This window comes from Babylonia areolata, chromosome 25 (assembly GCF_041734735.1).
Source record: "Babylonia areolata isolate BAREFJ2019XMU chromosome 25, ASM4173473v1, whole genome shotgun sequence".
In the NCBI taxonomy this organism is placed as follows: Eukaryota; Metazoa; Mollusca; class Gastropoda; order Neogastropoda; family Buccinidae; genus Babylonia; species Babylonia areolata.
In genome coordinates this window covers 32,609,093-32,633,894 of record NC_134900.1, presented here as the reverse complement: position 1 = coordinate 32,633,894, position 24,802 = coordinate 32,609,093, and the positions used below count along the sequence as shown (strand labels likewise).

The 24,802-nt window shown below is 42.1% G+C and overlaps 1 protein-coding gene across 1 annotated transcript in view; it reads right to left on the bottom strand.

The window, feature by feature from the left end:
* Positions 1 to 250: 250 nt before the first annotated feature.
* Positions 251 to 24,802, bottom strand: part of LOC143299680 (dihydrolipoyl dehydrogenase, mitochondrial-like) — a 37,811-nt gene continuing 13,259 nt past the window's right edge. The window contains exons 3-14 of the mRNA XM_076613026.1: positions 15,559 to 15,638; positions 14,228 to 14,366; positions 13,032 to 13,132; positions 12,356 to 12,499; positions 11,931 to 12,032; positions 7,333 to 7,554; positions 6,250 to 6,386; positions 5,533 to 5,594; positions 4,842 to 4,969; positions 3,355 to 3,492; positions 2,001 to 2,090; positions 251 to 1,723 (exon numbers count right to left, since the gene is read on the bottom strand). Of these exons, the coding sequence (XP_076469141.1) occupies positions 1,658 to 1,723; positions 2,001 to 2,090; positions 3,355 to 3,492; positions 4,842 to 4,969; positions 5,533 to 5,594; positions 6,250 to 6,386; positions 7,333 to 7,554; positions 11,931 to 12,032; positions 12,356 to 12,499; positions 13,032 to 13,132; positions 14,228 to 14,366; positions 15,559 to 15,638 (1,409 nt within the window). The 3' untranslated portion in view covers positions 251 to 1,657. The remainder of the gene's footprint in view (positions 1,724 to 2,000; positions 2,091 to 3,354; positions 3,493 to 4,841; positions 4,970 to 5,532; positions 5,595 to 6,249; positions 6,387 to 7,332; positions 7,555 to 11,930; positions 12,033 to 12,355; positions 12,500 to 13,031; positions 13,133 to 14,227; positions 14,367 to 15,558; positions 15,639 to 24,802) is intronic.

The following is a 24,802-nucleotide window of genomic DNA, read 5'->3' as shown; positions in this document are numbered from 1 at the left end:
ACACCTCAGCAAACAATGATTATTTTAAAATTACTCAGTTTCTGGTTGTTTATACTCAGCTTCTGGTAGCTTTATAGCCCACTCTCAATTTTGTTTTTGTTTTTTTAAAACAAACTGCAATAGATACAGGTACTGCATTCCACTTCACTTCCTAAACACTTCACACACGCATATGCCCAGATAAACTGCAACACTGCACATCACTTGCTAGTACTTGTCTCTCTTGCACACAAACCACACAACACAAACCTTGTTGGAAGTTATCGGTTTAGGAAACCATTATATTTGCACTGAAACGGATCTAAAAATTTTCTTCTTTTTTTTTTGTACAGCTGAACCACCTTCCAGTTTCTTACTCCAAACACCATAGAGTATATAAATAAAGCACAAAAAGAAAACAAATTCTGTCATTTAAATGAGAAATCAATTGAGCCTAGAAAGAGATAACACAGACCGCCATCATTCCCACAACAATCGCAGCAGTACTCAGACATGGGAAACACATAATGAACTTTTTTTGTTTGTTTTGTTTTGTCTTAAATGCTGACAAAGCAAAGTGTGCAGCTGGGACAATGTTAAGAGGGGGTTCTGGAATGAATCCTCTTCTGTTTTCCATTTTATATTTTTTTAATCTTTAGGAAGGGGTAGAAGCTGAGATTATTTAATTTTTGTATGAATAAAAAAATTTTTTCAATAAAATATTTAAGATATTAATATTTGAAAACAAGCTGACATTCTCCCACACTTTAAAAACAAACCACTAGTATCACCCACACACCCACCACCATCACCATCAACAGTTACAGCAACAAACACCAACATCCACAGGAACAACAAACATTATAACAATAAAAATGTTAATCATACCAATAACAATCTCCATAATAATAACATACCAATGTCCATAACAATCATATATGCTAAAAACAACAACAAAATCTAATGAACAATATAAGATGAACAGGCAAAAAAGAAAAAAGCATTATTCCCATGTCTGAGTACTGTGGTCCTCTCAAAACAGTGGTCTCTCATTCATTCATACAGTGGTATGTATCAGCACTAAATCACCAGTCTTTACCAGTCCAACACACATCTGAACTCCCCAGCAATTAATCTCATTGTTTCTCTGCTTAAAAGTCAAGGGACTGAGAATTTTATCTCAACTCTTGACATTGATAGTCCAGTCCTATCCCTTCTCCTATCCCTTCTCCGACACCATTCCCGCTTCATATAAAATTCTCAACCACCCCTATGCTCTCCACAATCAAACCAAAACTGGCATATCTATGCATCCAACACTGGCTAATATTTTAATCAGTAGATTTATATATATATATATATATGTAGGTAAAATTTATCAAAAAATAATAAGCTAACCCCCTTTTCCACCTCCAACCAAATGGTACTAAAAGGAGTGAAACTGGAAAGTGCTGTCAATATTCCTCATTCTGGAACAATACTGGACAGTGTGAACCAACAACACTACCGGAGTGAGGAGGTGCAGATTTTAAGGTCACCACCGAGGGGCACCAGAGCCTCCAAGTCTGGGGAACAGTGGTAACATCTGCCCGAACTTCCTCGCTTCCACTCCCAGCTGATGATGATGAACTGATGAAACATTAAGCACTGTAATCAATGTCCACAAACACACCGGTGATCAAAAGTTGATGGGTTTGCCAAACGATGCGGCGATGTTTGCTTCCCTGAAGGCTTCAGCAACCGTCTGTGAACAAAAAACAAAACAAAAAACAAAACTACTGTTAAGTGGGTTTGTATGCTGAGATCATGTTTGCATTTTTGTCACGGCACTCATCTCTATACATGAATGAACTGTTCATTTATGATGGAGGGTGGCTAAAGAAAACACTGTAAGTGGGTTTGTATGTTGAGATCATGTTCGCGCTTTTGTAATGGCAGTCATCTGCACAGGAACTGTTCCTTTATGATGAAGGGAGGTCATAAACAAAAATCAAAAAGAAGAGAGAGGGGTGTGCACTGACCGGGTGGGCGTGACAAACGCGAGAGATGTCCTCACATGAAGCTCCATACTCCAGTGCCAAGGCCGCTTCGTTGATCAGCTCTCCAGCCACCTGTCCACACAGACGCCACACACCACATCACAACACCTGTCCACACAGACGCCACACACCACGTCACAACACCTGTCCACACAGACACCACACACCACATCACAACACCTGTCCACACAGACGCCACACACCACATCACAACACCTGTCCACACAGACGCCACACACCACGTCACAACACCTGTCCACACAGACACCACACACCACATCACAACACCTGTCCACACACCACATCACAACACCTGTCCACACAGACACCACACACCACGTCACAACACCTGTCCACACAGACGCCACACACCACGTCACAACACCTGTCCACACAGACACCACACACCACGTCACAACACCTGTCAACACAGACACCACACACCACATCACAACACCTGTCCACACAGACACCACACACCACGTCACAACACCTGTCCACACAGACACCACACACCACACCTGTCCACACACCACATTACAACACCTGTCCACACAGACACCACACACCACGTCACAACACCTGTCCACACAGACACCACACACCACGTCACAACACCTGTCCACACAGACACCACACACCACGTCACAACACCTGTCCACACAGACACCACACACCACGTCACAACACCTGTCCACACACCACTTCACAACACCCTCACATGCTGTATGGTTTCTGACAGAGTTAATACCTCTTCCTTATGTTCCATATTGCTCAGTCATCATTCATTCGCACATGCGCATGACTGCAACTGTAATGTATGGGGTGCTTTGGGATTCAGACATTGTTATTGATACTATCTTCAGTCATAGACCTAATTCTGAAGTGCTTTACAAACATGGAGTAGTTTCACAACAGGCCACCATCATTGGCAGAACTGACGGACAGCTGTATCTAGGTGGTCCTGTATTCAGTTAGGCCTGAGTGGTGTGCACATGTGTATGTTAGACGTGTAACTTTGGTTGTTATCAAAAAACAAAACAAAAAACAAACAAAACAAAAAAAACCCCACCCCAACAAGTGCAGGGTGTGTACAAGTATAAAGAGATATGCTTTCCTAAAAAAAGACTATGTGCACAGAGGTTCATCAAGCATTAGTCAAGTTAGGTTGAATAAATAAATTTATCTTTATTTAATTTTCCACAAATGTATCTTTATTTTTTTTACAGTGGAGATGCTAGCACTTTGGCCAACTTAATACCAGCTGTTGTTTTAAGAAAAGCACACACACACACACACACAAGACTGAAGACAAAGTAAAGGGGAGTGAACTCACAGATGCGATGATGTGGGCTCCCAGCAGACGATCAGTCTTCTTGTCGCCCAGGACCTTGACCATCCCATCTGTGTCGTTGTTGCACTTGGCACGGCTGTTGGCCAACAAGGGAAACGTCCCCACCTTGTACTCCACACCCTGACACACAAACACACAGAGAAAACAAACATCAAATACAGGCAAGCACTGACTCGGTCACGAATCAAAGCCAAGGACTTACACGGAAGGTATAAAAAATACACCAAATGAACAAAGACTGTGCTTCCTGTAAGAGTATAGAAAAAGAAATATATCACTGGGTCATTATGTAAAATAAAATATTTACAGAAATGATTAAAAAGATGTATACATGGGTGGGACTGGAAAAATGTCTGAATCCTGAAAAGCAGAGGTTTGAGTTTGAGGGCGATCCTCTTAGTGAGGTTAAGGGGGCGAAACCCTGAAGCTGCAGAAAATTTGAAAACCCCCGAGCCACAAATACCACGAAAATGCTTGCTTTTCTCCATTTAAACAACAGGGATGTGTCATTCATGTTCCTTCTGCTCAGCACTCTTTTTTTCTCCTACAATGTGTCAAGGGATGATGGGCAAAAAAAAAAAAAAAACCCAACAAAAACTGCTTGTCGTTTTAACAGAGATGTGTAACAAGCTCCTGCATGTTTGTTTTTGTCAATAAAGTGTCGAGGGCTGAACATGAACTAAATTGAAAACAACTGAAAACCACTAGGCAAAAGAAAAAAACAGAAAAATATTGACAGTTCCCGTTTGTCACCAGTGTTTGTAGTGGGTCTATCAGCTTTGGACCCATCACAAATGGCTAAGTGTTTTTCTGCAATGCAACACCTTTCAGGAGAGCCATCTGACTGGTTTTAGAGGGATGTGAAACACCTTGTTCTGCTCGAAGCAGTTTTTGCGTTTTACTTTGTGACAGCATCAGCACCAGATGAACAACGTCTTCGATGGCCACACAAACCTTTTTTCCCCCCACCAATGCCATACTGAAGCACACGACTGCACACAACTGCACACAACACTGCATCAACTTAAGCAGCCTCAAAAACTTCTCTCCAGTGCATCTTTCTCCTCCATCCACTCCCACCTCTACCTACTTTTCACACATTTGTCAACTTCTTTGGCTTGGCAAGCACTTTTCTCTTCTGAGGCCTCCTTCACGTTGGAACTCAAACATGGCAATCAACTGTCCATAGGCAAGGGGAATAACTTTTTCACAATGTGACCACTGATGCTGTCAGTCACAGAGACTAGGACCGTCACCGGTGACCTGCCACGCAGTGCAGTCATGTCAACTTCTGTCATACTGTCCCACAATTAAAGTCAGAGTCAACTTTCTGTCATAAACACAGGCAGTAGTTAGCTGTACTTGCCACACAGCTGTGTCAACTTCTGCTGAGATAGAAATAAAACCAAAAAAAAGCACCCCACCCCACCAAAAAAAGCCTGCAAAGGTCAAATAAACCACCCCCCTACCTCTTCTTTGAGCTGCTCTTCAGTTTTGCCCACCCAGGCCACTTCCGGGTGCGTGTAGACTACAGAGGGTACACAGTTGTAATCAATGTGCACTGCCCCTCCAGCCATGCCCTCCACACAAATGATCCCTGCAACACACACACACACCTCCTGTAGAACTTTGCAACTGCATTCTGCGGCAGTTAGTGTCATGTCTAGTCTCTCCTCTATGAAATTCCCTGGCACTGACTGTCATACTTCACACTTATAAAAAAAAAAAATCTTCAACAAAGTGTATCACGCCTATCCCTTTCTTTTCTTATGCTCTTTATCAATTTCTATCCAGTTTTCTCATTCCTCCACCACAACTATAAAAAAAAAAAGAAAAAAAAGATAAGATTCATATCCACCTTCTTTGATCAGTCATTTATAATCATTATGACACCTGAAGATAAATAAAACAATAAAGGAAGGTACAATAAATAACTGAAAATAAAAGACTGTTGTCTGACAATTATCCTGTCAAACACAAGCTCAAAGTTAATCTGAGTGACATCTGAACAATGAGACCCCCCCCCCCCCCCACAACTCTTTCCAGAATATGACAGGAATGACACAAAAGACTATAAAATTATATATGTGCCCTGCTCCCAGAGTCCCCACCCAATTCCTTTCTTCTTTTCTTTTTCAAAGCTTTCTTTCAAAATCTCACCTTCATCCTCAGCTTTGTGGGCAAGCATTGGACCCTGAATGACATCACCAATGGCGTAAATACTGTAAACAAAAAAAAAACCATGTAACATCAGTCATAATTCTCTCCCTGTCAAAAAACCGGCAACATAAATGACCAGTCGAACATCAGAAATACATACATTAAAAAAAAAAAAAGAAGAAATGTTTATTTACAATCGACCCAATGAATTATTCAAGACATGGTACCATGTCAACCTCCACAAATCAAAAATTGAAAGTGAAGACAAAAATGAGATAATTTTACAAACACCCAACCTTGCCAGTGTTGTGATCAACAGTGAGTGACACGCTGAGCTATGAAACAATGTAACTGTTTGTCCTTCCTTACACAGTGAAATTCACACAGACACATGCGAGCATGGACACATGAACTTGACACACACACACCATGTGTGCATATAATATATGCACATGCACACACATGCACATGTACGCTCTCCCCCATATGTACATGTCCCCCATATACTTCCTGTCAGTACACTCAAATACAAATTGAAATCATCCAAGTCACCACACACACATATGCTCTTCCCTATGTGTTCACGTCACCCATCTATTTCCAATCCGTACAAATACACACAGAAAGGCAAGTGGCATTTCCTTCACACCCCCCCCCCACCCCCCATCACCCTGCACACACACACACACACTCCTAGAACTGACAACCAACACTGACCTAGGCACAGAGGTCTGGAAGCGAGAGTTGACCTGGACACGCCCCCTGTTGTCCAGCTGCAGACCTAGCTTTTCCAGACCCAGCCCCTCTGTGTAGGGACGGCGCCCGATACACACCAACAGCACGTCACACTCAAGCTGTGCACACACACACACACACACACACACACACACACAGCCATTAGTTCAATCACTCCTGGAACAGTGTTCAACTACACAGACACAGGTAAAGTATTTCATGTATATATATATAGACATATCTACCAATACCAGGCAGTTTTTTTTTTCTGTCATGAACAACTAGGTTTCTTAATTAAAAAAGAATTCTGTGCACTCACATATATGCATTTTCCTAACACTAACTCTACATTTGTGCAACATATGAATGACAACAGTTTATCACAATTCCTTAAAGACAACATTCTAGCACACACACACAAACACACACACAATTCAGTTAACATATGCACACACACAGAGAATTCACACAAATCATGAACACACAAATTCCCAGACCTATAAAAAATTTTTTTTTTTTTTAATGTTTCACACAAACATAGAGCAGGTTCTTGAGGCCTGACCAGCATGTTGGGTTTATACGTAGGTCAGCTGTCTGTTTTTGTTTATATGTCATTTCTAAGCAGTTTTGGTATAGCATATATATCAGATTCACTCAGCAGACTTTCAAAACCTTGAAACTGAAACTTCTAAAACCAGTTCACTTGGCTTCACACACACATCTACCCACCACCATCACTACCCATACATCACCCCGTCAGCCCACCCACTGTAGTATTTAGTTTTGTTAACTGTGGGATTTGGCCAGCACACGGATTGCAGCGACCTTAAAAATAAGCAAACAACCATCCCTTCCCACGCTGATAGCACCACTATTTTGGTCTCTGCTGCTTTCCTTGTGACCCTAACTCACTTTGTGAGCAGACCTCTCTGCGCTGTGTAGCCTTCAGCTGAACTAGAATACAGTGTCTGAAAATCCAACCAGTGTTGGATGTAAAGAATGAACCCTACACCACCACCACCACCACCAACACGAAGAAGCAAACACCATCATCACCACACCCACCTCCTCCTTCTTGCCGTCCTTGGCGCTCTCGGTGACCACCTTGATGCCGGCGCCCTCCTGCGTGGCCGACACCACCTTGGTGTTCAGCTTGAACTTCATTCCCTGCTTGGTCAGGCTGCGCTGGAAGTTCTTGGCCACCTCCATGTCGATGCCCATCCCCCCGACGTGGCCAAGGAACTCCACGCACGTCACTTTGGATCCCAGGCGCTGCCACACCGAGCCCTGGAGGAGGAGGAGGGAAAGAGAGATGAATGAAAGAGGGGCTGAAGGGGTAGGGGAGGCATGTAAGCAGGCAAGGAAGGAAGGAAAAAAAAAATCCAACAGCAAAATAGCTAATGCTTCAGGGGGATTCCGAGAGAGGGTTGCTTCAAGCTGTGAACAGACATTTTTTTGGAGGCACCAGGACAAGCAAACTAATACTCTGTTTTGGTGTTTATTCGTTTCTTCTGTAAATCATTTGTTCCAACACTAATCAGCCTATCACCGTTTTAATGTACAGGCAAATGTTAGGATCAAATTCATTGATGTTTTCACCTTTTTAGGACTTTTTTTTTTTTCATCAAAGCACATCATCTTGGAAATCTCATTACACAAACTCAACAATTTTTAAGCCAAATTTGGAGCTATTAAATTAATTAATTAAAAATATTGCTTAGAGCCCAGCCGACCATGAAGGCCATATCAGGGCTATCCACCATTCAAAGTCTGATCACCGCAGATGGGCCACCCCAATGTTTTCAGCTTTCTACTGCACTGTGATCACTCCATGATAAAAATTTCACAACTTTTGTATTAAGCATATACTATATTAAATACTATTAAAAATATTTATTTCTTTTAAATATTGCAATATTGTCCACGGAGGGACATCACGGAACAACGTTCTCAATGAATCTGCTGTAAAAAAACCCCGTCGTGTGTCATAAAAATCCCAACAATCAATCAGAATATGTTGCACAGTGAGTGGTTCATCACACGGAATACACCAAGGAGCCTCCTCTCCTTTCAGGAGGTAGGAATGTGTGATGTATGTATGACCTGTATGAAGTCGGCACAGCACTGTCATTTCTTTTCGATTCACCACAGCCATAGGAAGAGTCTCTTGAAGATTTGGTCGTATTTTAAATAATTTGTTATCTATTTGTTCATTCCATTCTTTCTGCCAGAGATCTTTAGTATACCGATGAACTTTGGGTTTAAAATCAGTAAAAGGAATATAAAACTTACACTGTTTCTCTCTAACAGCACTCTTAGCCAGATTATCTGCTATTTCGTTCCCTTGAATGCCCACATGACCGGGCACCCAAGCCAGCATGATTACAAAACCATTTCTTTTAAGATGGGTAAACAAACTGAAGAATTCTCGAAGTTTGGGATGATCAATATTACGATGAGCTATTGCCTCCAGAGAAGAAAGCGAGTCAGAAAAAACAACAAATTTACGATTAGATGATTGCAATATAGCATTTAAAGCTAGATTTAAAGCAGTTAGCTCTGCAGTAAACACAGAACTGTCTGACAGAATATGTTTCATGAGTCTTTGGGAGGGAGAAGTCGGACAAAAAGCAGAAGCAGCCACTCCCTCCTCAGATTTTGAGCCATCCGTAAAAATTTTCTGATATAATGGATATTTCTGGCAGAATTCGGAAAACAACTTTTTATAGACCAGTGAACTGGTACAGTCTTTCTTGAAGATGGCGAGAACAAATAAGATTTCAGGAGTTTCAAAAGTCCATGGAGGTTCCTCAGGAATTTTAAATTCAGTATCTATTAATGTAGGATCAATTTGGGCTTCTTGAATGTATTGAAGCATTCGGATTCCCAATGAAGGTGTACACTTTGGGTTGTTATCAAATCTGGATTTAAACTTTGGTTTATAAATACTGTTGTGAGCTGGGTTTTCTACTTCAGAAACTAATTTAAGGTAGTAGTTCATAGAAAGTTTCAGTCTACAATTTGAAAGAGATGGCTCTCCAGCTTCTGCATATAAACTATGTACCGGTGTAGTACGGAAAGCTCCCAAACAGAGTCGGAGTCCCTGATGATGAACAGGGTCCAGCATCTTTAGGTAGGAAGGTCTTGCTGAACCATAGACAACACAACCATAATCAAGTTTAGAACGGACAAGTGCTCTATAGAGGTGCAAAAGGGTTTTCTTATCTGCACCCCACTCCGTATGTGCAACAATTCTTATAATATTTAGAGCTTTTTGGCATGAAATTTTTAAATGTTTTAGATGACTAAGGAAGTTCAATTTCTGATCAAAAATAACCCCGAGGAATTTCACCTCTTTAACAGCTGGAATTTTTGATTTCCCTAGATGAATCTCAGGATCTGGAAAAAAATGGCGGTAATTGTGAAAATGGATAGATTGTGTTTTGCCAGTTGAGAAAGTGAAACCATTTTCTTCTGCCCAATTTTGGATCTTGTCAACACAGAGCTGAAGCCGGCGTTGAATGCCAGGGTAGAAACTCCCACTTGCATATAAAGCAAAATCATCAACAAAGAGAGAGGAGTCATTGTCATTGTTTACAGAGTTAACTATATTATTTATTTTGATACTAAAAAGAGCAGGTGACAGAATGCTCCCTTGTGGAACGCCCATTTCCTGTTCATGAAGATCTGAGAGAGTAGAACCTACTCGAACTTGAAAAGTACGGTCTTCTAAGAATTTGTCTATAAATTGAGGAAGGTGGCCTCGAAAACCCATTTCATGAAGATCATGAAGTATTCCCTTTTTCCAGGTGGTGTCGTATGCTTTCTCCAGATCAAAAAAGATAGCTACCACATGCTGTTTATTTAAGAAAGCATTTCGTATAGCAGTTTCTAATCGGACTAAATGGTCAAGGGTAGAGTGATGCTTCCTGAATCCACACTGCTCTTTGGCTAAAAGTCCATCTGTTTCTAGTTTCCACATGAGTCTACTGTTCACCATTTTTTCCATTAGTTTACAAATGCAACTAGTAAGAGCAATAGGTCTGTAATTTGAAGGATTAGAAAGGTCTTTTCCAGCCTTAGGAATGGGAATGATAAGTGCTTTACGCCAGGAAGGTGGAAAGTAATCAGTAGTCCAGATAAGATTGTAAATTTTAAGCAGTATTTCAAGGCTTTCATCAGGCAAATGTTTCAACAATTGATAATGAATTTCATCAGGACCTGGAGATGAGTCATTGCAGGTTAATAGCGCCAATTTGAGTTCTGAGAGGGAAAAAGGAACATTGTAGTTTTCTATATTGTCAGAATTAAAGTTACATGGATTTTTTTCTTTTAAATTCTTATTTTTCAAAAATAAGGGAGATTTGTTGTTCTTAGTAGAAGAATGACTCTCAATGGAGGATGCTAGTAAATTGGCCACTGCTTTTTTGTCTGTGACAAGTGAATCTGCCAGTTTCAGATGGTTGATGGAGGGGCAGGTGTTTTTCCCCTTAATATTTTTAATTATTCTCCACACTTTTTTCTTACTTGTTTTAGAAGTGATGGATGAGCAGAAATTTTTCCAGGATTTTTGTTTATTTGTTTTATAAGTGAAACGTGCTTTAGCTCTTAGATGTTGATGAGCTCGAACATTTTCCGCTATTGGTTGACGAAATACTAAGCGTAGTGCTTTTTTCCTTTTTTTATTTATAAGGCGACACTCCTCATTGAACCAAGGCGTTTTAGGTAATCTAAACTTGTTTGAAGAAGATGGTATGGATTTCTTGGCAGATTTAATAATTAAGTCTGAGAATATTTGCATAGGATCTTCACTTTGAAGGATCTCTTCTTGGATCTCTGATCGTATGATTGTGGTATAAAGATCCCAGTTAGCTTTTTTGTAGTTTAGGTGTTCAGGCTGGGAAGTGTTTATAAAGGTAGAAGGAGTTAATATAGTTGGAAAATGATCACTACCATATAGGTCTTCAAGTACTCCCCACTCATAATCTAAGACTAATGAGGGGTCGCAAACAGCCAGATCTAAACAGGACAGTTTGCCGGTGGATAACTGAATATAAGTTGGAGTTTTAGTATTTAAGCAACATAAATTTAATTCTGTAAAAATATTTTCAAGAAGTAGACCCCGGGCAGATGTTTCTTCACTTCCCCAAAGTGGGGAATGACCATTTAAATCGCCCAAAAGCAAAAAAGGCTTTGGAAGTTGAGAAAATAGGTCAAAAAGATCTTGTTTATGAACAGGGATGGAAGGGGGTAAATATAAGGAACAAATGGTAATAGTTTTTTCCAGAGATACACGTGCAGCTACAGCCTGTAAAGTAGTATTTAGTTTAAGCGAACTATGAAGAAGAGAATTATGTATTAATAAAGATACTCCTCCCGTTACACCTTCATTTTTCAGTTGAGCAGATTTGGAAATAACATTGAAGCCTGTAACAGAGAAAGTGTGGTCATCTCTCTGCAGAGTTTCCTGCAAAGCTAGCACACACGGTTTTAGCTGTTTACAAAGTACCTGTAACTCTTGAAAATTTGGAGCTGACAATTTATTTCCAAAGAACATTCATTAACAAACATGTATACAAACACACAAACAACTGAAACAGGGCTATCACAGACTCACTCCATTGATACAAGTGAGCCAAATCAGTAATCTATCAGCGTCTCACCAATTCCACTCCAATGACGCCTGCCCCAATCACAACCATCTTCTCTGGCACTTTCTCCAGCGACAGGGCTCCCGTTGAAGACACTATATTCTTCTCATTGATCTGAAACAAACAGCGTACACCACTTCTATAGCATGCACATACACAGAACAGTATATCAATTATTAACCATAACAATACAAGATCCTAATCATAAATGCATATATAAAGAACTGTAAACAGTTTACTAATGATACATGATCATTATCATTCTATTTTCTATGAATTAAATTTGTGGACCTTGCTTCTGCAGCTAAGTCAAAGTATCCCCCCCCCACCCACCCACCCCCCGACCCTCCCCCAACACCCAGCCTTCGCTGCCACAATCCCGGCGTCTCATTATCATTCTTTGAGCAGCCAAGTCTGCGTAGCCTCCAGAGATTTACCTCAATGCCAGGGAATGGTGTGACTTCAGAGCCGGTGGCCAGCATGATGTTCTTGGTGGGGATTTTCTCCTCACTGCCATCGCTCTTGGTCACTGTCACTTCGTTGGGGCCTGTGACCCGACCATAGCCCTGTACGTGTGTCACCTGCAACACGGCATGTCAAAACAGGCACTCGTTCACCCTGTCCTTGTTGCGTCATTCATGCTAGCAAATTTCTGTTTCTTCGTTTTGGAGCTGACAGAAGTACCTCCACTATCAGTATCTTTGAAGTCAGCCGTTCAACATTGTAACCAGTATCAGAAATCTGTTGGTGTAAAATCATTTGACGGTATTTAGCTTCTCCAGGTCATAATCTGATAATGTATACTTCTGACTTTGCTCCTTTAACATGTATAGAATACTATCAAATATATCTATATAATTTTCTCATTATGCTAACATCCTCCTGTGCAAAACGAGCAAGACGAAAAACAACCACAAAAAAAACAAAAAAACAAACAAACCAGCAACTACTTCATTTTTCACAGTCACATTAAGTTTACAATTAATGAAAGTATCCTTTCTGTGCAATAGAAGGTGTGTGTGTGTTGTTGTTTTTTTTTGTGTGTGTGTGTGTGTGTGCGGTTTTTGTTGTTGATTTGTTGGTTCCAGAGTTCTGTGTTTGTTTTTCACTTACAGAGTTTTTCTTAAAGAGGTGAGCAATGCCTCCTGTGAGAGCTTTGACAGCATTTCGCTTCACTTCCATCATCTTGTCCAAGTTCAGCCTCAGACCATCAACTGTAACACACACAGGTATGCACACACACACACACACACACACACATCACTCACATGCATACCACATGTACTCATGCACACACACACACACACACACACGCATACGCCCGCATACACACGCACACCCAAAAAATTATGGACCTGTTCAGATGTTCAGAGCCTTAGGCCTTTAAATAGGTATTTGCTGTCAATGGACACACACAAGGGGTCTTTGGAAGGATTCTACAAACTGACTGTAGAACAGCTGGATTGTGATGCAATATTCAACAAATGTCCCATGTGTCAAAATGATATTCAGTTACCTTAGAACTCCTAAATCCTGTCTTTGGTGAACTGGTATCTTACTGATGAGCAGCAGCTGCATATGACTAAAGAAACATGTGAGATGTCTGAACGCTTCCTGAACTTTATTCATGGTGCTGCGTGCACGTGTGCCTGTGTGATTGGCTAAAGCCTGACTGAGTGACACAGGAAACAAAACTGAAGGCAGCTCTACCCAGGCAAACAGCCTAGTTGTGCAAATGACCCCGCCTTTGTATAAAGCGTTCAGGTTTGGTCTCTAACCTGAGTGCAGGCGCTGTGTAACTTTCCAAATCAATCAACTGGCCAGACGGGCGCAATAGCCGAATGGTTAAAGCGTTGGACTTTCAATCTGAGGGTCCCGGGTTCGAATCACGGTGACGGCACCTGGTGGGTAAAGGGTGGAGATTTTTATGATCTCCCAAGTCAACATATGTGCAGACCTGCTAGTGCCTGAACCCCCTTCATGTGTATTTGCAAGCAGAAGATCAAATACGCACGTTAAAGATCCTGTAATCCATGTCAGCGTTTGGTGGGTTATGGAAACAAGAACATACCCAGCATGCACACCCCAGAAAATGGAGTATGGCTGCCTACATGGCGGGGTAAAAATGGTCATACACGTAAAAGCCCACTCGTGTGCATACGAGTGAACGCAGAAGAAGAAGAATCAACTGGCCAATGTCACAAGCACTACAAATCCTGATGGTTGGCCACTACGTGGCTTGTGAGACAAAAAGTATGTGCTGCGAACAAATGGAAGTGAATGCATGAAGGAGGAAAACTGTGACCCACATTCAATGCCTCTGGACTCGAGGTCTTTGTCTTTGGCCATGTGGTAGAGATGGGAGTTGTTGAGCATGGCTTTGGAAGGGATGCAACCCACGTTCAGACATGTCCCCCCGAGAGTGTCGTTCTTCTCCACACATACCGTCTGCAAGCCAACAAACATTTCCTTTAAAAAAAAAGATGTCCATATACCACCTATATCAGTATATGTGACAACAACTGCTACCTCTTTAAAAAAAAATTAATAAAGAACAAAAAATAGAATAAAAAGTAACATAATACTATAAGTGAAGCAACTGTGGTAAAACGTTTTGGATCAAAATTCTTCTTTTTTTTCGGTCTTTCCCAGAATCGCACTGTCATAAATAGAATGTGTGGAAAGAACTGATATATTTTAAAAAATCTATTTTTGAGCAAAAATTTGGTGTTGCTGAAGAATTTACAGAAAAAATAAATTTGTTAAAAAGATTACCAATGGCAAACACACACACTCACGCAGATACATTGACAACCAAAACGCAGGGCTATTACACAGATTCATATTTTCCGTAGACACATACGCAAGTAGACTTTAAAAAAAAAAAAAAATCTATTCCTATCAATAAGATAATGTAAAGCTTTACACTCATCACCATGACATACACACAAGATAGTGAAACCAAAACCACCGGCAACACAGGCGTGAGAAAACCACACAGCATCTCCCTGCTGTCACTCGCATGTCAAGAAATGTCCCATTCACAAGTTTTAGACCGAGATGACCCAAGTAACCATGTATATTGCACATCTCACTGCCCTCACCTTCCCACCAGGGCCTGATCAGAGCATTGGGTTTCTGCAAAGATCAGACATCTGTCCTTTTTTTTCTTTCTTTTTCTTTTTCCACAGTAGATTCATTCTCAACAGTTCATCCATTTCCAGTATGTATGAACTAAAATGACTTAGTGTGTGAGTTTGAGAGTTTCAGAATTTGTAGGTTGTATTTCTTGACTGTGTACTATTTATGATTGTGCACTATGATGTATGTATGCGTGTATGTGTGTTTGGGTTTTTGTGTGTGTGTGTGGGGGGGGGGGGGGGGGGGGGGGGGGGGGGGGGGAAGGAGGATAAATAATTTAATATTTTGTATCTTGTGTTCAATTTTTTCCTTGTTGATGTTTACATGTTGTTGTTTTTTTGTTGTTTTTTTTTCTATTTGCAAATGCCTAGGGCTTATTTTCAAGATTAGGCGTAAATGCTCATAATAATAACAACAATATTGTGGTGCGGTATGTACCACATGGATTGGTCCGCACACTTTTAGACACCTTGAAAGTGAAAGTGAAAGTGAAACTGACCTTCATCCCCAGCTGTGCTGCCTTGATGGAGGCCACATAGCCCCCAGGCCCTGATCCGATCACCACAAGGTCATTGTCTCCTGTTCCACCAACACACAGCAGGTCGTCACTCACTAGTGGTCATTACGACACATCATATATTATCACACTCAGTATGGTGGAGACACACCCTGGTGTCATTTACAGGACTAAAAAGAATGCACCCACTCTGTCCTTTGTTTGTTTGTTACAGCAGATTTGATGGGAGATGGGTACAGAAGGTAAGTAAGGCAAAAGAGTGAATCGGAACTGAAATCAGAATTCTGATTTTTAAAGAGAGAGAGAGAGGGGGGGGGAGAGAGAGATAGGGAGAGAATGACAGAGGTGGGGAGAAAAAATAAGAAAAAATAAGTAAAACGATCATCGAACCCTACATGTATGATATCAAATCAAATATGATATGGCTGTAAAACCTAAAACCATTACCAAAAGGAATGTTATGATCAGGATTGCATTTAACTGGTGTGTCAAGAACATTCTGATTCTGCAAGCTGTCACAATTGAGTTGCCCATATTTCATGCTATTCACGTCCATACTAATTTAAATTTGGGGTAGCCTAATTTTCATTTCCAAATTCCTTCATAATTAACATACACATGACTCGATATCTGTTACTGCTAAGTACAAGTTGCAATGTGTTTCATAACCATCATGTGTGTACACACATACATATCACTGTATCATCTTCCAGGAAATCTTGCAGCTTTCAAGAGAAAAAAAGCCAGTTATCTTTCTTTTCACTTCACACAAAATGCATCACTCCAAACTCTAGCATAACAAATCATCATGCAAAAACTGGTAATGGTAACAACAACTGAAAACTAGAAAAACAAGCAACAGATCGATCACATGACTGACATCTTTTGATGCTTTACCGTTTCGAGTGTTTCCCGTTTAAATGTCTCCATGCAACATTGTGTCCATGCGTCCTTCATTATACACAAATCAAAATTGTCGACTGGGTTGATGATATGATTCAAACTAGTTTCTTGAGAATTAATGATGGCATCATCCAGTGTTCAAATACTACTGCCAGCTTCCATCATGAAAAATACCTGTGAGAAAGCAGGCACTGATACATAGTGTGACCAAACAAAAGCTGACACACGCAGTTGTGTGAAGTTTGCTATAACAGACTATTGGCTGGTGCCCTGAAGGCCAAGCTGCTCAAGGCTTGGGTCTTGGTTTTATGAAGGTGGTGTTGTCTGAGGGGGAGGGGGGGTGGGGTGGTGAATTCTGCTATACGACACCTGGCCTTCCCATCCCTTTCATATTTTGTTGTGCGTCACAAACACCCACGCACATTGCTCATAGAAATGAAATTTCTGCAGCTGAGAAACGTCCCACATAAACAACTTATTTCCACTTCTACATGAAAGAAAACAACTTGACATTCAATGTAAGCTCAATTGGTTAAAACAAAAATCCATAGTCCTGCTAAAATAACCAAGTTTTTGACAATGATTGAGGAAAACACATTCCATGGTCACATTCTCAGTCATGCTGATGAAAAATAATGAAAATAAATCAGTGTACAAAAATAAAGTCAAAACTGAAAAGAAAAAAAAAACACCTCCTGTCAAATGCAAGAAAGAAAAAAAAAGTGGCAGTTTGTTGTATTAATTCTCCCCAGATGTCAACTCATAACAGAGTTTTCTCTTTTTTTCAGCTTTTAATTTCAAATCAAACTGAAACAATCCAAAGTAAAGTGAATTTGGTATAATATGGATTTCTGCCTGTAAAAGTACACAGCAGTTCACTTTTCTTCTGCATCTGGTGATGGAGCTGACAACTGTGAGAACTGGTACCACTACCAGTACAACATTGCACATAATTTTCTCTCTCTCATATGCATGATAAATACACAAGATTAAAAAGAAAAAAATAAGTACAATGAGCTTATCAAACAATGTCAAAAGAGTGGACGATTCGATCAATACAAACAACATTCCCACAACAGCAACTCTCAAGCTCAATTCAACACGGGTGACAGAACAACCTTTGTTCACAGAGACTTTGCCTGGCTGTAGGTCTTTCACTGCTTGCTTTGCTGAAGCAGAGACGCCTTCACCTCCACCTCCAGTTTTGCTTGGCTGCGATTCTATTGCTGACGGTTTATCCGAATACGAGATTCTTTTGTCCACGAAAGCTTTGCTTCGATGTCGGCCTTTAGCTGTTTGTTTTTCCAAAGACCAGACTGCCTGGGCTCCATGCGACTTTTCCCAATACCGCTTCCTTTTCTCTACTCTGCTGCCCCTGGGGGCAACATGGTAAAAGCGGCTGTTGTTTCTGTTCTTATCACAGCCACATTCGCAGTCTTTCATCCTTTGCAGATCATCCCAGTTCCAGCTCTCCAAACAGTTCCACAGGTAGGCGTTGATGTCAAAGCCTCCCTCCACTTTGTTTAGAACACTCTCTGGTGGTAAGGAAATATTTTCCATCTCTGGCTGGGCCAATAACATGTTCCTTCCTGCGCAGGGGTCTTCCTGGGATTCGCCTTTAATGGGCACTTTGCGTCCTACTGCAGGCATGTAAGGCTTGCAGTAAAGTGAGCCCCAGTTCCAGCTTTCCATACAGCGCCACAGATAGGCATTGACATCAAATGGGAGTGGAGGTTTTTGTCCACAGTCTAGCATCTTGTCTTCTGCTCGCTGCTGGCTTCGACAGGGATTAATCACTTTGAATGGTTTGGGCATGGGTTTAGCCATGGGTTTAGCGGTGTCCTTCTGCCTATCATCGCAAGGTTTTGACTTGGGCTTGTCAATATCAATACGCTTACCAGCAGGTTTAATGCTACGGTCAAGAGCATCCAAATATTGATCAAGATAGCGAACCGGTTTGAAAGAATAGAGACTGGTCCAGTTCCACCAATCTGTACCACACCAGTTATAGGGATTCATTTTAAAGAAAGTGGGTGGAATCGGTCCACATGGTGGAACTGGTGGAAAGCATGGCATCACTGGACCACACGGACCACAAACGGGCTTTTTTGGATAGCATGGACCACCAGGTGATGGTGGAGGACAGGGCTTAGCTGGGCCACATGGACCACATGGTGGTAGCGGTGGACAAACTGGACCGCATGGACCACAAGGTGATAGTGGCAGGAAACAGGACACGTTTGGACCGCAGGGACCACAAGGACCACATGGTGGAGGACATGGTGAGAATGGCGGCTTAACTGGGCCACAAGGACCGCATGGACCACATGGTGGTAGTGGTGGACATACTGGACCACACGGACCACAAAGTGATAGCGGTGGGATACACGGCTTGTTTGGACCGCAGGGACCACAAGGACCGCATATTGGAGGACACGGGGGTGAAAATGGTCCACATGGACGACATGGTGGGAATGGTGACATTAACGGTCTCTTTGCAGTTTTCTTCTGCCGTTTGTCACCTTTTACACAGGGTTTAACAGCGATTATCTTCTGTTCAACATCGCTCTTCAGACATTGAGGACTAAAGCAAACTGGTTTGAAAGGATAGAGACAGGGAGAACACGGAAACGGTCCACATGGCGGTATTGGTGGACAAAAGGGCATTAGTGGACTGCATGGCGGACATGGGAGCTTTACTGGATCACATGGAGGTGGTGGTGGACAGGGGGGCATTTTCGGATAACATGGAGGTGGTGGTGGGCATGGGGGCTTTATTGGACCGCATGGACCACAAAATAATGGACCACATGGGCCACATGGTGATGGTGGACGTAAGGGTCCGCAGGGACCACATGACAGTGGTAGACAGAATGGATTTATTGGACCACATGGACCACATGACAGTGGTGGGCACAGAGGATTTACCGGACCGCATGGACCACAAAATGATAGAGGTGAACAAAAGGGATTAAATGGTCCACATGGTGGTGGTGGAGCGCAACAGTTATTTTTTACAGACTTCTTGTCATCTTTGGTCTTGGCGCCCCGACCTTCGCCATTAGCCTCAATCCCAGATTCCGAACTGCTCCTCAGATAGGTATTGCCTTCAACGTTAGAAGTCACTGAGGCTCCCTGGCCAGTCTCCCCGCAGCCCTTGTTATCTGCATCAGAAGCCAAACTTCTTTGACTGGGTCTATGTACTGGGACTGGAATATGGCTTCAGGTGCCATGCATCTGATGTGCTCTACTCTCACCAGATTCTGCTCTGGATTGTTGTACACTATGTCCTTCTAGCTACTCTCGGATCACTAGCTCCTGGAGTGAGTGTGAGAGAGAGAGAAAGAGGCAGTGTATGAGTGTGGGTGTGTTTATGTTGGTGTGCATATTTTCTTGTGTGTGTGAATTTATAGAGAAAGTGTGAGAAAAGGGTTGAGAGAAAGCAAAGATGAGAGTTGGGGATGGTGGTAGGCAAAGACAGAGTGAGAGAGAGTGAAGACTAAAGACAGTGCAAAAAAGAATGAAAATTCCCTTGAAAAAACAAAAACAAAATAATCCTATAACAGTATAAGCATCCCTCGTTGTAACAGACAGAAAGAGAGAGAATAAAAAGAAAAGCACCACACCTTCCCACCCCTGCACTGCTGCTGAGTCACTTCGTTGGTGCTCAGTATTGCCCTTTCTGATTTAACGTACCTAGGACACCTCCAACTGAGCCCCCTACTGATGACAAAAAACGATTCAGTCATAAAGCCAGAGTAAGCAACCCCCAACTTGCAACAAGACCGCCACCACATCCATCCAATGACAGTTCCCCATGAATCTGCAGACAAGGACCTCGACAGGACTCACCCCAAACACGGAAGTGGAGGGATATGGAAACTGAAGTCCATGAGAAAAGGGCATGAAAGATCATAGACTTTGGGATGTTGCTTTTATATACTGATGGGGGAGGAGGAGGATGACAATGCTGCTATTAAGAGAACCTCAGTGACTGCTAACGATGAAGCCATTCCCTATGCAACGATTCAGACAAGTAAAGCTTGGAGTGATACAAGCCCCAGTTCAAGCCTTCCAAACAGCTCCAGAGATAGACATTGGTATCAAAACACGGAGGGAACTGTTTGTCTGCCACAGCCTAATGTCTTCTAATGCTTGCTGGTGGCTTTGACTGGGACCACTCTGAATTTTGGGGCCATGGATCTGGTAGCGTTCCTCTTGCTATCAGCACCAGATTTTGTCCTGGACTTGGCAATATCAATGCACTTACCAACAGGTTCAATTTTGCTTTCAAGAGCATTCAAACATTCATGAAAGTAGCGAACTGGTTTGAAAAAATAGAGACTGAGAGTGATCCAATTCCACCAATCCGTATCATACCAGTTACAGGTATCCATTTCAAAGAACGTGGGAGGAACAGGTCCGCAAGGTAATTGTGGTGGAAAAGGGGGAAAACTTGCATGATGATTTATTCACAAATCATCTAAATTTTGTCAAGAGGATTTTTGAAAATATTTTCTGAATCTTAATTCATAACAGTTCCAGTATGTTTATACCACAGTAATTGTTTAGGCTTACCACAGTAATTGTTTAGGCTCTTGCACATCCCAAAATTTATTATAAAAAAAATCTTTAAAAAAAAAAAGTATAAAAAAAGTAAAAATTAAGAAAAACCTCTTGACAAAATAAAGATAATGTAGAAATATATCAAGTCCATATACCTGAAAATGTGTGCATGCAGAATATTGGCCACGAACTCCATTTGTCCAACATATTGTTTGGTGGCCATTTTGATTTGTTTCCAAAGCAAAGTTTGGTGACAGAATTCTAAAATAAACTTTGTGTGTGTGTGTGTGGTCAAGAAACGGTGACACATCTGAGAGACAACAACAAATGAGATTATGCTGGAAAGAAAAATGTTATCATTTGACTGCACTGTCTGGCCTTAAACATCAGATCCAGCAGGATTATTACCACTCTTCTGACCTTCAGGACAGTAGGGAACTGTTGCGAAAGGATTGCAACAGCTCCACAACCAGGGATTGCATGGACTTGGTCCACATGGTGGAAATGGACCGCACGGACCGCATGGACCGCAAAGTGACGGTGGACATGGACCACATGGACCACATGGTCCGCAAGGTAGACAAAAGGGATTAAATGGACCACAGGGGCCGCATGGGCCACATGGACCACATGGGCCGCAGGGTGGACCTGGGAGCTTTGATGCATCACATGGATCGCATGGTGGAACTGGTGGACATGAGAACTTTATTGGACCACATGGACCGCACAGTGACAGTGGTATACAAAAGGGATTAGCTGGACCACATGGACCGCATGGTCCACATGGACCGCATGGTCCACAAGGACCACATGGTCCACAAGGACCGCATGGTCCACAAGGACCACAAGGTAGACAAAAAGGATTGAATGGACCACATGGGCCACATGGACCACATGGACCGCATAGTGGTAGACATGGGGGCTTTTCTGGATCACATGGCTCGCATGGTGGACATGGGGGCTTTGGACCACATGGATCACATGGACCACATGGTAGACAAAAGGGATTTAGTGGACCGCATGGACCGCATGGACCACATGGTGCACAAAAGGGATTTAGTGGACCGCATGGACCACATGGTGAACAAAAGGGATTTAGTGGACCGCATGGACCACATGGTGAACAAAAGGGATTTAGTGGACCGCATGGACCGCAAAAGGGATTTAGTGGACCGCATGGACCGCATGGTGGACACGAGGGATCACATGGACCGCATGGTGGTAGTGGTGGACACAAGGGACCGCATGGACCGCAGGGACCGCATGGACCGCAGGGACCGCATAGTGGTAGTGGACACCAGGGATTTATTGGACCGCATGGTGGTAGTGGTGCACACCAGGGATTTAATGGTCCACATGGTCCACATGGTGGAGCGCAACAGTCAACTTTTACAGACTTCTTGTCATCTTTGGTCTTGGCGCCCTGACCTCCGCCTTTACCCTCACTCCAAGAATCCGAACTGCTCCACAGATAGGTATTGCCTTCAACGTTAGCGGTCACTGAGGCTCCCTGGCCAGTCTCCCCGCAGCCCTTGTTATCTGCATCAGAAGCCAAACTTCTTTGACTGGGTCTATGTACTGGGACTGGAATATGACTTCAGGTGCCATGCATCTGATGTGCTCTACTCTCACCAGATTCTGCTCTGAATTGTACACTATGTCCCTCTAGTTACTCAAAGATCAATCGGTTCTGGAGTGAGTGAGTAATTGAGTGAGTGTTTGTGACAGAGAGAGAGAGAGAGAGAGAGAGAGTATGCGCGCACGTGTGCATGCACATGCGCATATCTGCTTGTGTGTCTAATTCATATAGGAAGAGTGAGGTTGATAGAAAGCAAAGGAAGTCAATAAAAGAGTGGGCAGTGGTGGTACGCAAAGACAGAATGAGTGACAGAGACCAGAGACACACAGAGAGAGACATAGAGAAGACAAAATACAGACAGGCAGAGAGCATAAAAATAAAGTAAAAATTGACCAGTTAAGTACCGGTAATTGGAATGCTTGTTTTATGATAAGCGATAAAAAATTTTTTTTAACTTAAACAAAAAACTCCAACAAAAACTTACTAAAAACAAAGTTTTGTTTTGTTGTGGCTATTGTAAGACTGAAATCAAGCTAAATTATGAATAAATCCTAGTGTAACAGACTATCACCAAGCATCTACTGTGGTAACAGAGACTGAGAGAGAGACAGACAGAGAATAAAAAGAAAAACACCCCACCTTCCCACCCCACTCACATATCCTCTCCCATCACCCCCTTCTGCTGCACATCCCAAGTCTTCTGTCCAGCCCAAAAAGTTGCTGTCTTGATCGCCATGTTCTGTCAATGATGTCTCCTTACGTTATCACAATCTGCTGCCATTGATATTTAACTCTCATTCCACTTCTTGTCAGGATGGTCGGGTGGTAGTGGTTAGGAGAGTGTGGGTTACCTTTCTTCTCTCTATATACTATATCATATATGTGCAGTTCTACAATACTGGAAATACTGGGCTGAATCAAGGGTGCTTCAGTCTTTTTGCAAATTTGCACAATATTCACAATGTGATGGTGTGTTTTGTCTGCCTCACAGTATACATTAAACATTTGATAAAAGAATCAAAGCTATTTTGGTGCAAAAAAGATTTGCTGCTTTTTCTTTTTTCTTTTTGTTGTTGTTGCTTCTTTGTTCACTTATATTTTTTCCAAAATGGCGAAAAAATCTGAGACATGCTCATGAGTACTCACTTTACATCTCTTTCATGTGGTAAATATGTTCTATGCTCTACACAATAATTGTCTGTGTGTTTCTCTTGTAATACAGATTACCTACATGTATAAAGCAACAGTTTATGAGTGGGAGCCTTAACAAATGGCTTATGGAACTTCAAAACTATCCTTTTCATGCATCACTTTTGTGTCCTGAGCTGTTGTCAGCATTGCATCCCATGCCTGCACCACAATAACTGAAATCATGATTATCACCCAACAAAGACTTTGCCACTAAGTCTCTCTCCCTTCCTAGTCTCCCTCAGTGGCACCAACATTCCTCTTCTGCCCATAATCTTGGTGTCATACTCAACCAGTCTCTTTCCTAACAGCATCATGTTGCAGATATATGCAAACTGCGTTACTTTGAAATTCACAGAATTGCATCCATTCATCATCACCTGACTGAAGATGCAACTAATACTCTCCTCTGTGTCTTTGTGCTGTCCCGCTTGGATTATTGTAATTCCCTGCTTGTTGGTTCACCCAACTACCTCATTGCTAAGCTTCAGAAAGTCCAGAACCATGCTGCTCATCTTGTCTTTCGTTCCTCTAAATTTGATCATGTCTCTCCTCTCCTTCATGCTTTACACTGGCTCCCAGTACAAGAAAGAATTATTTATAAGGTTGTCTCTCTTTGTTTCAAGTCCATTGAGACTACTGGTCCACAGCATCTTCCTGACCTCAGTCATCCTTACATACCCTCACGCCAACTCCGCGCTTCTTCTGACACATGCATGCTTAGGATTCCCCCCCCTGCTCAAACCAAAATGTATGGCCAACGCAGTTTTTCATACCAAGCCCCCATTCTTTAGAATCATCTTCCTCAGCTTCTACATCACTCATCTTTGCTGCAATCTTTCAAATCCAGTCTGAAGACCCACCTTTCCCCCTCCTGAATAGTTCTCAACAGCTCATCCCTTTCCATTCAGTGAGTGAGAGAGTAAGTTTTGATTGCTTCAGAATTTGTTGGTAGTATTTTTGATCGTGTACTATTCATGATTGTGTGCT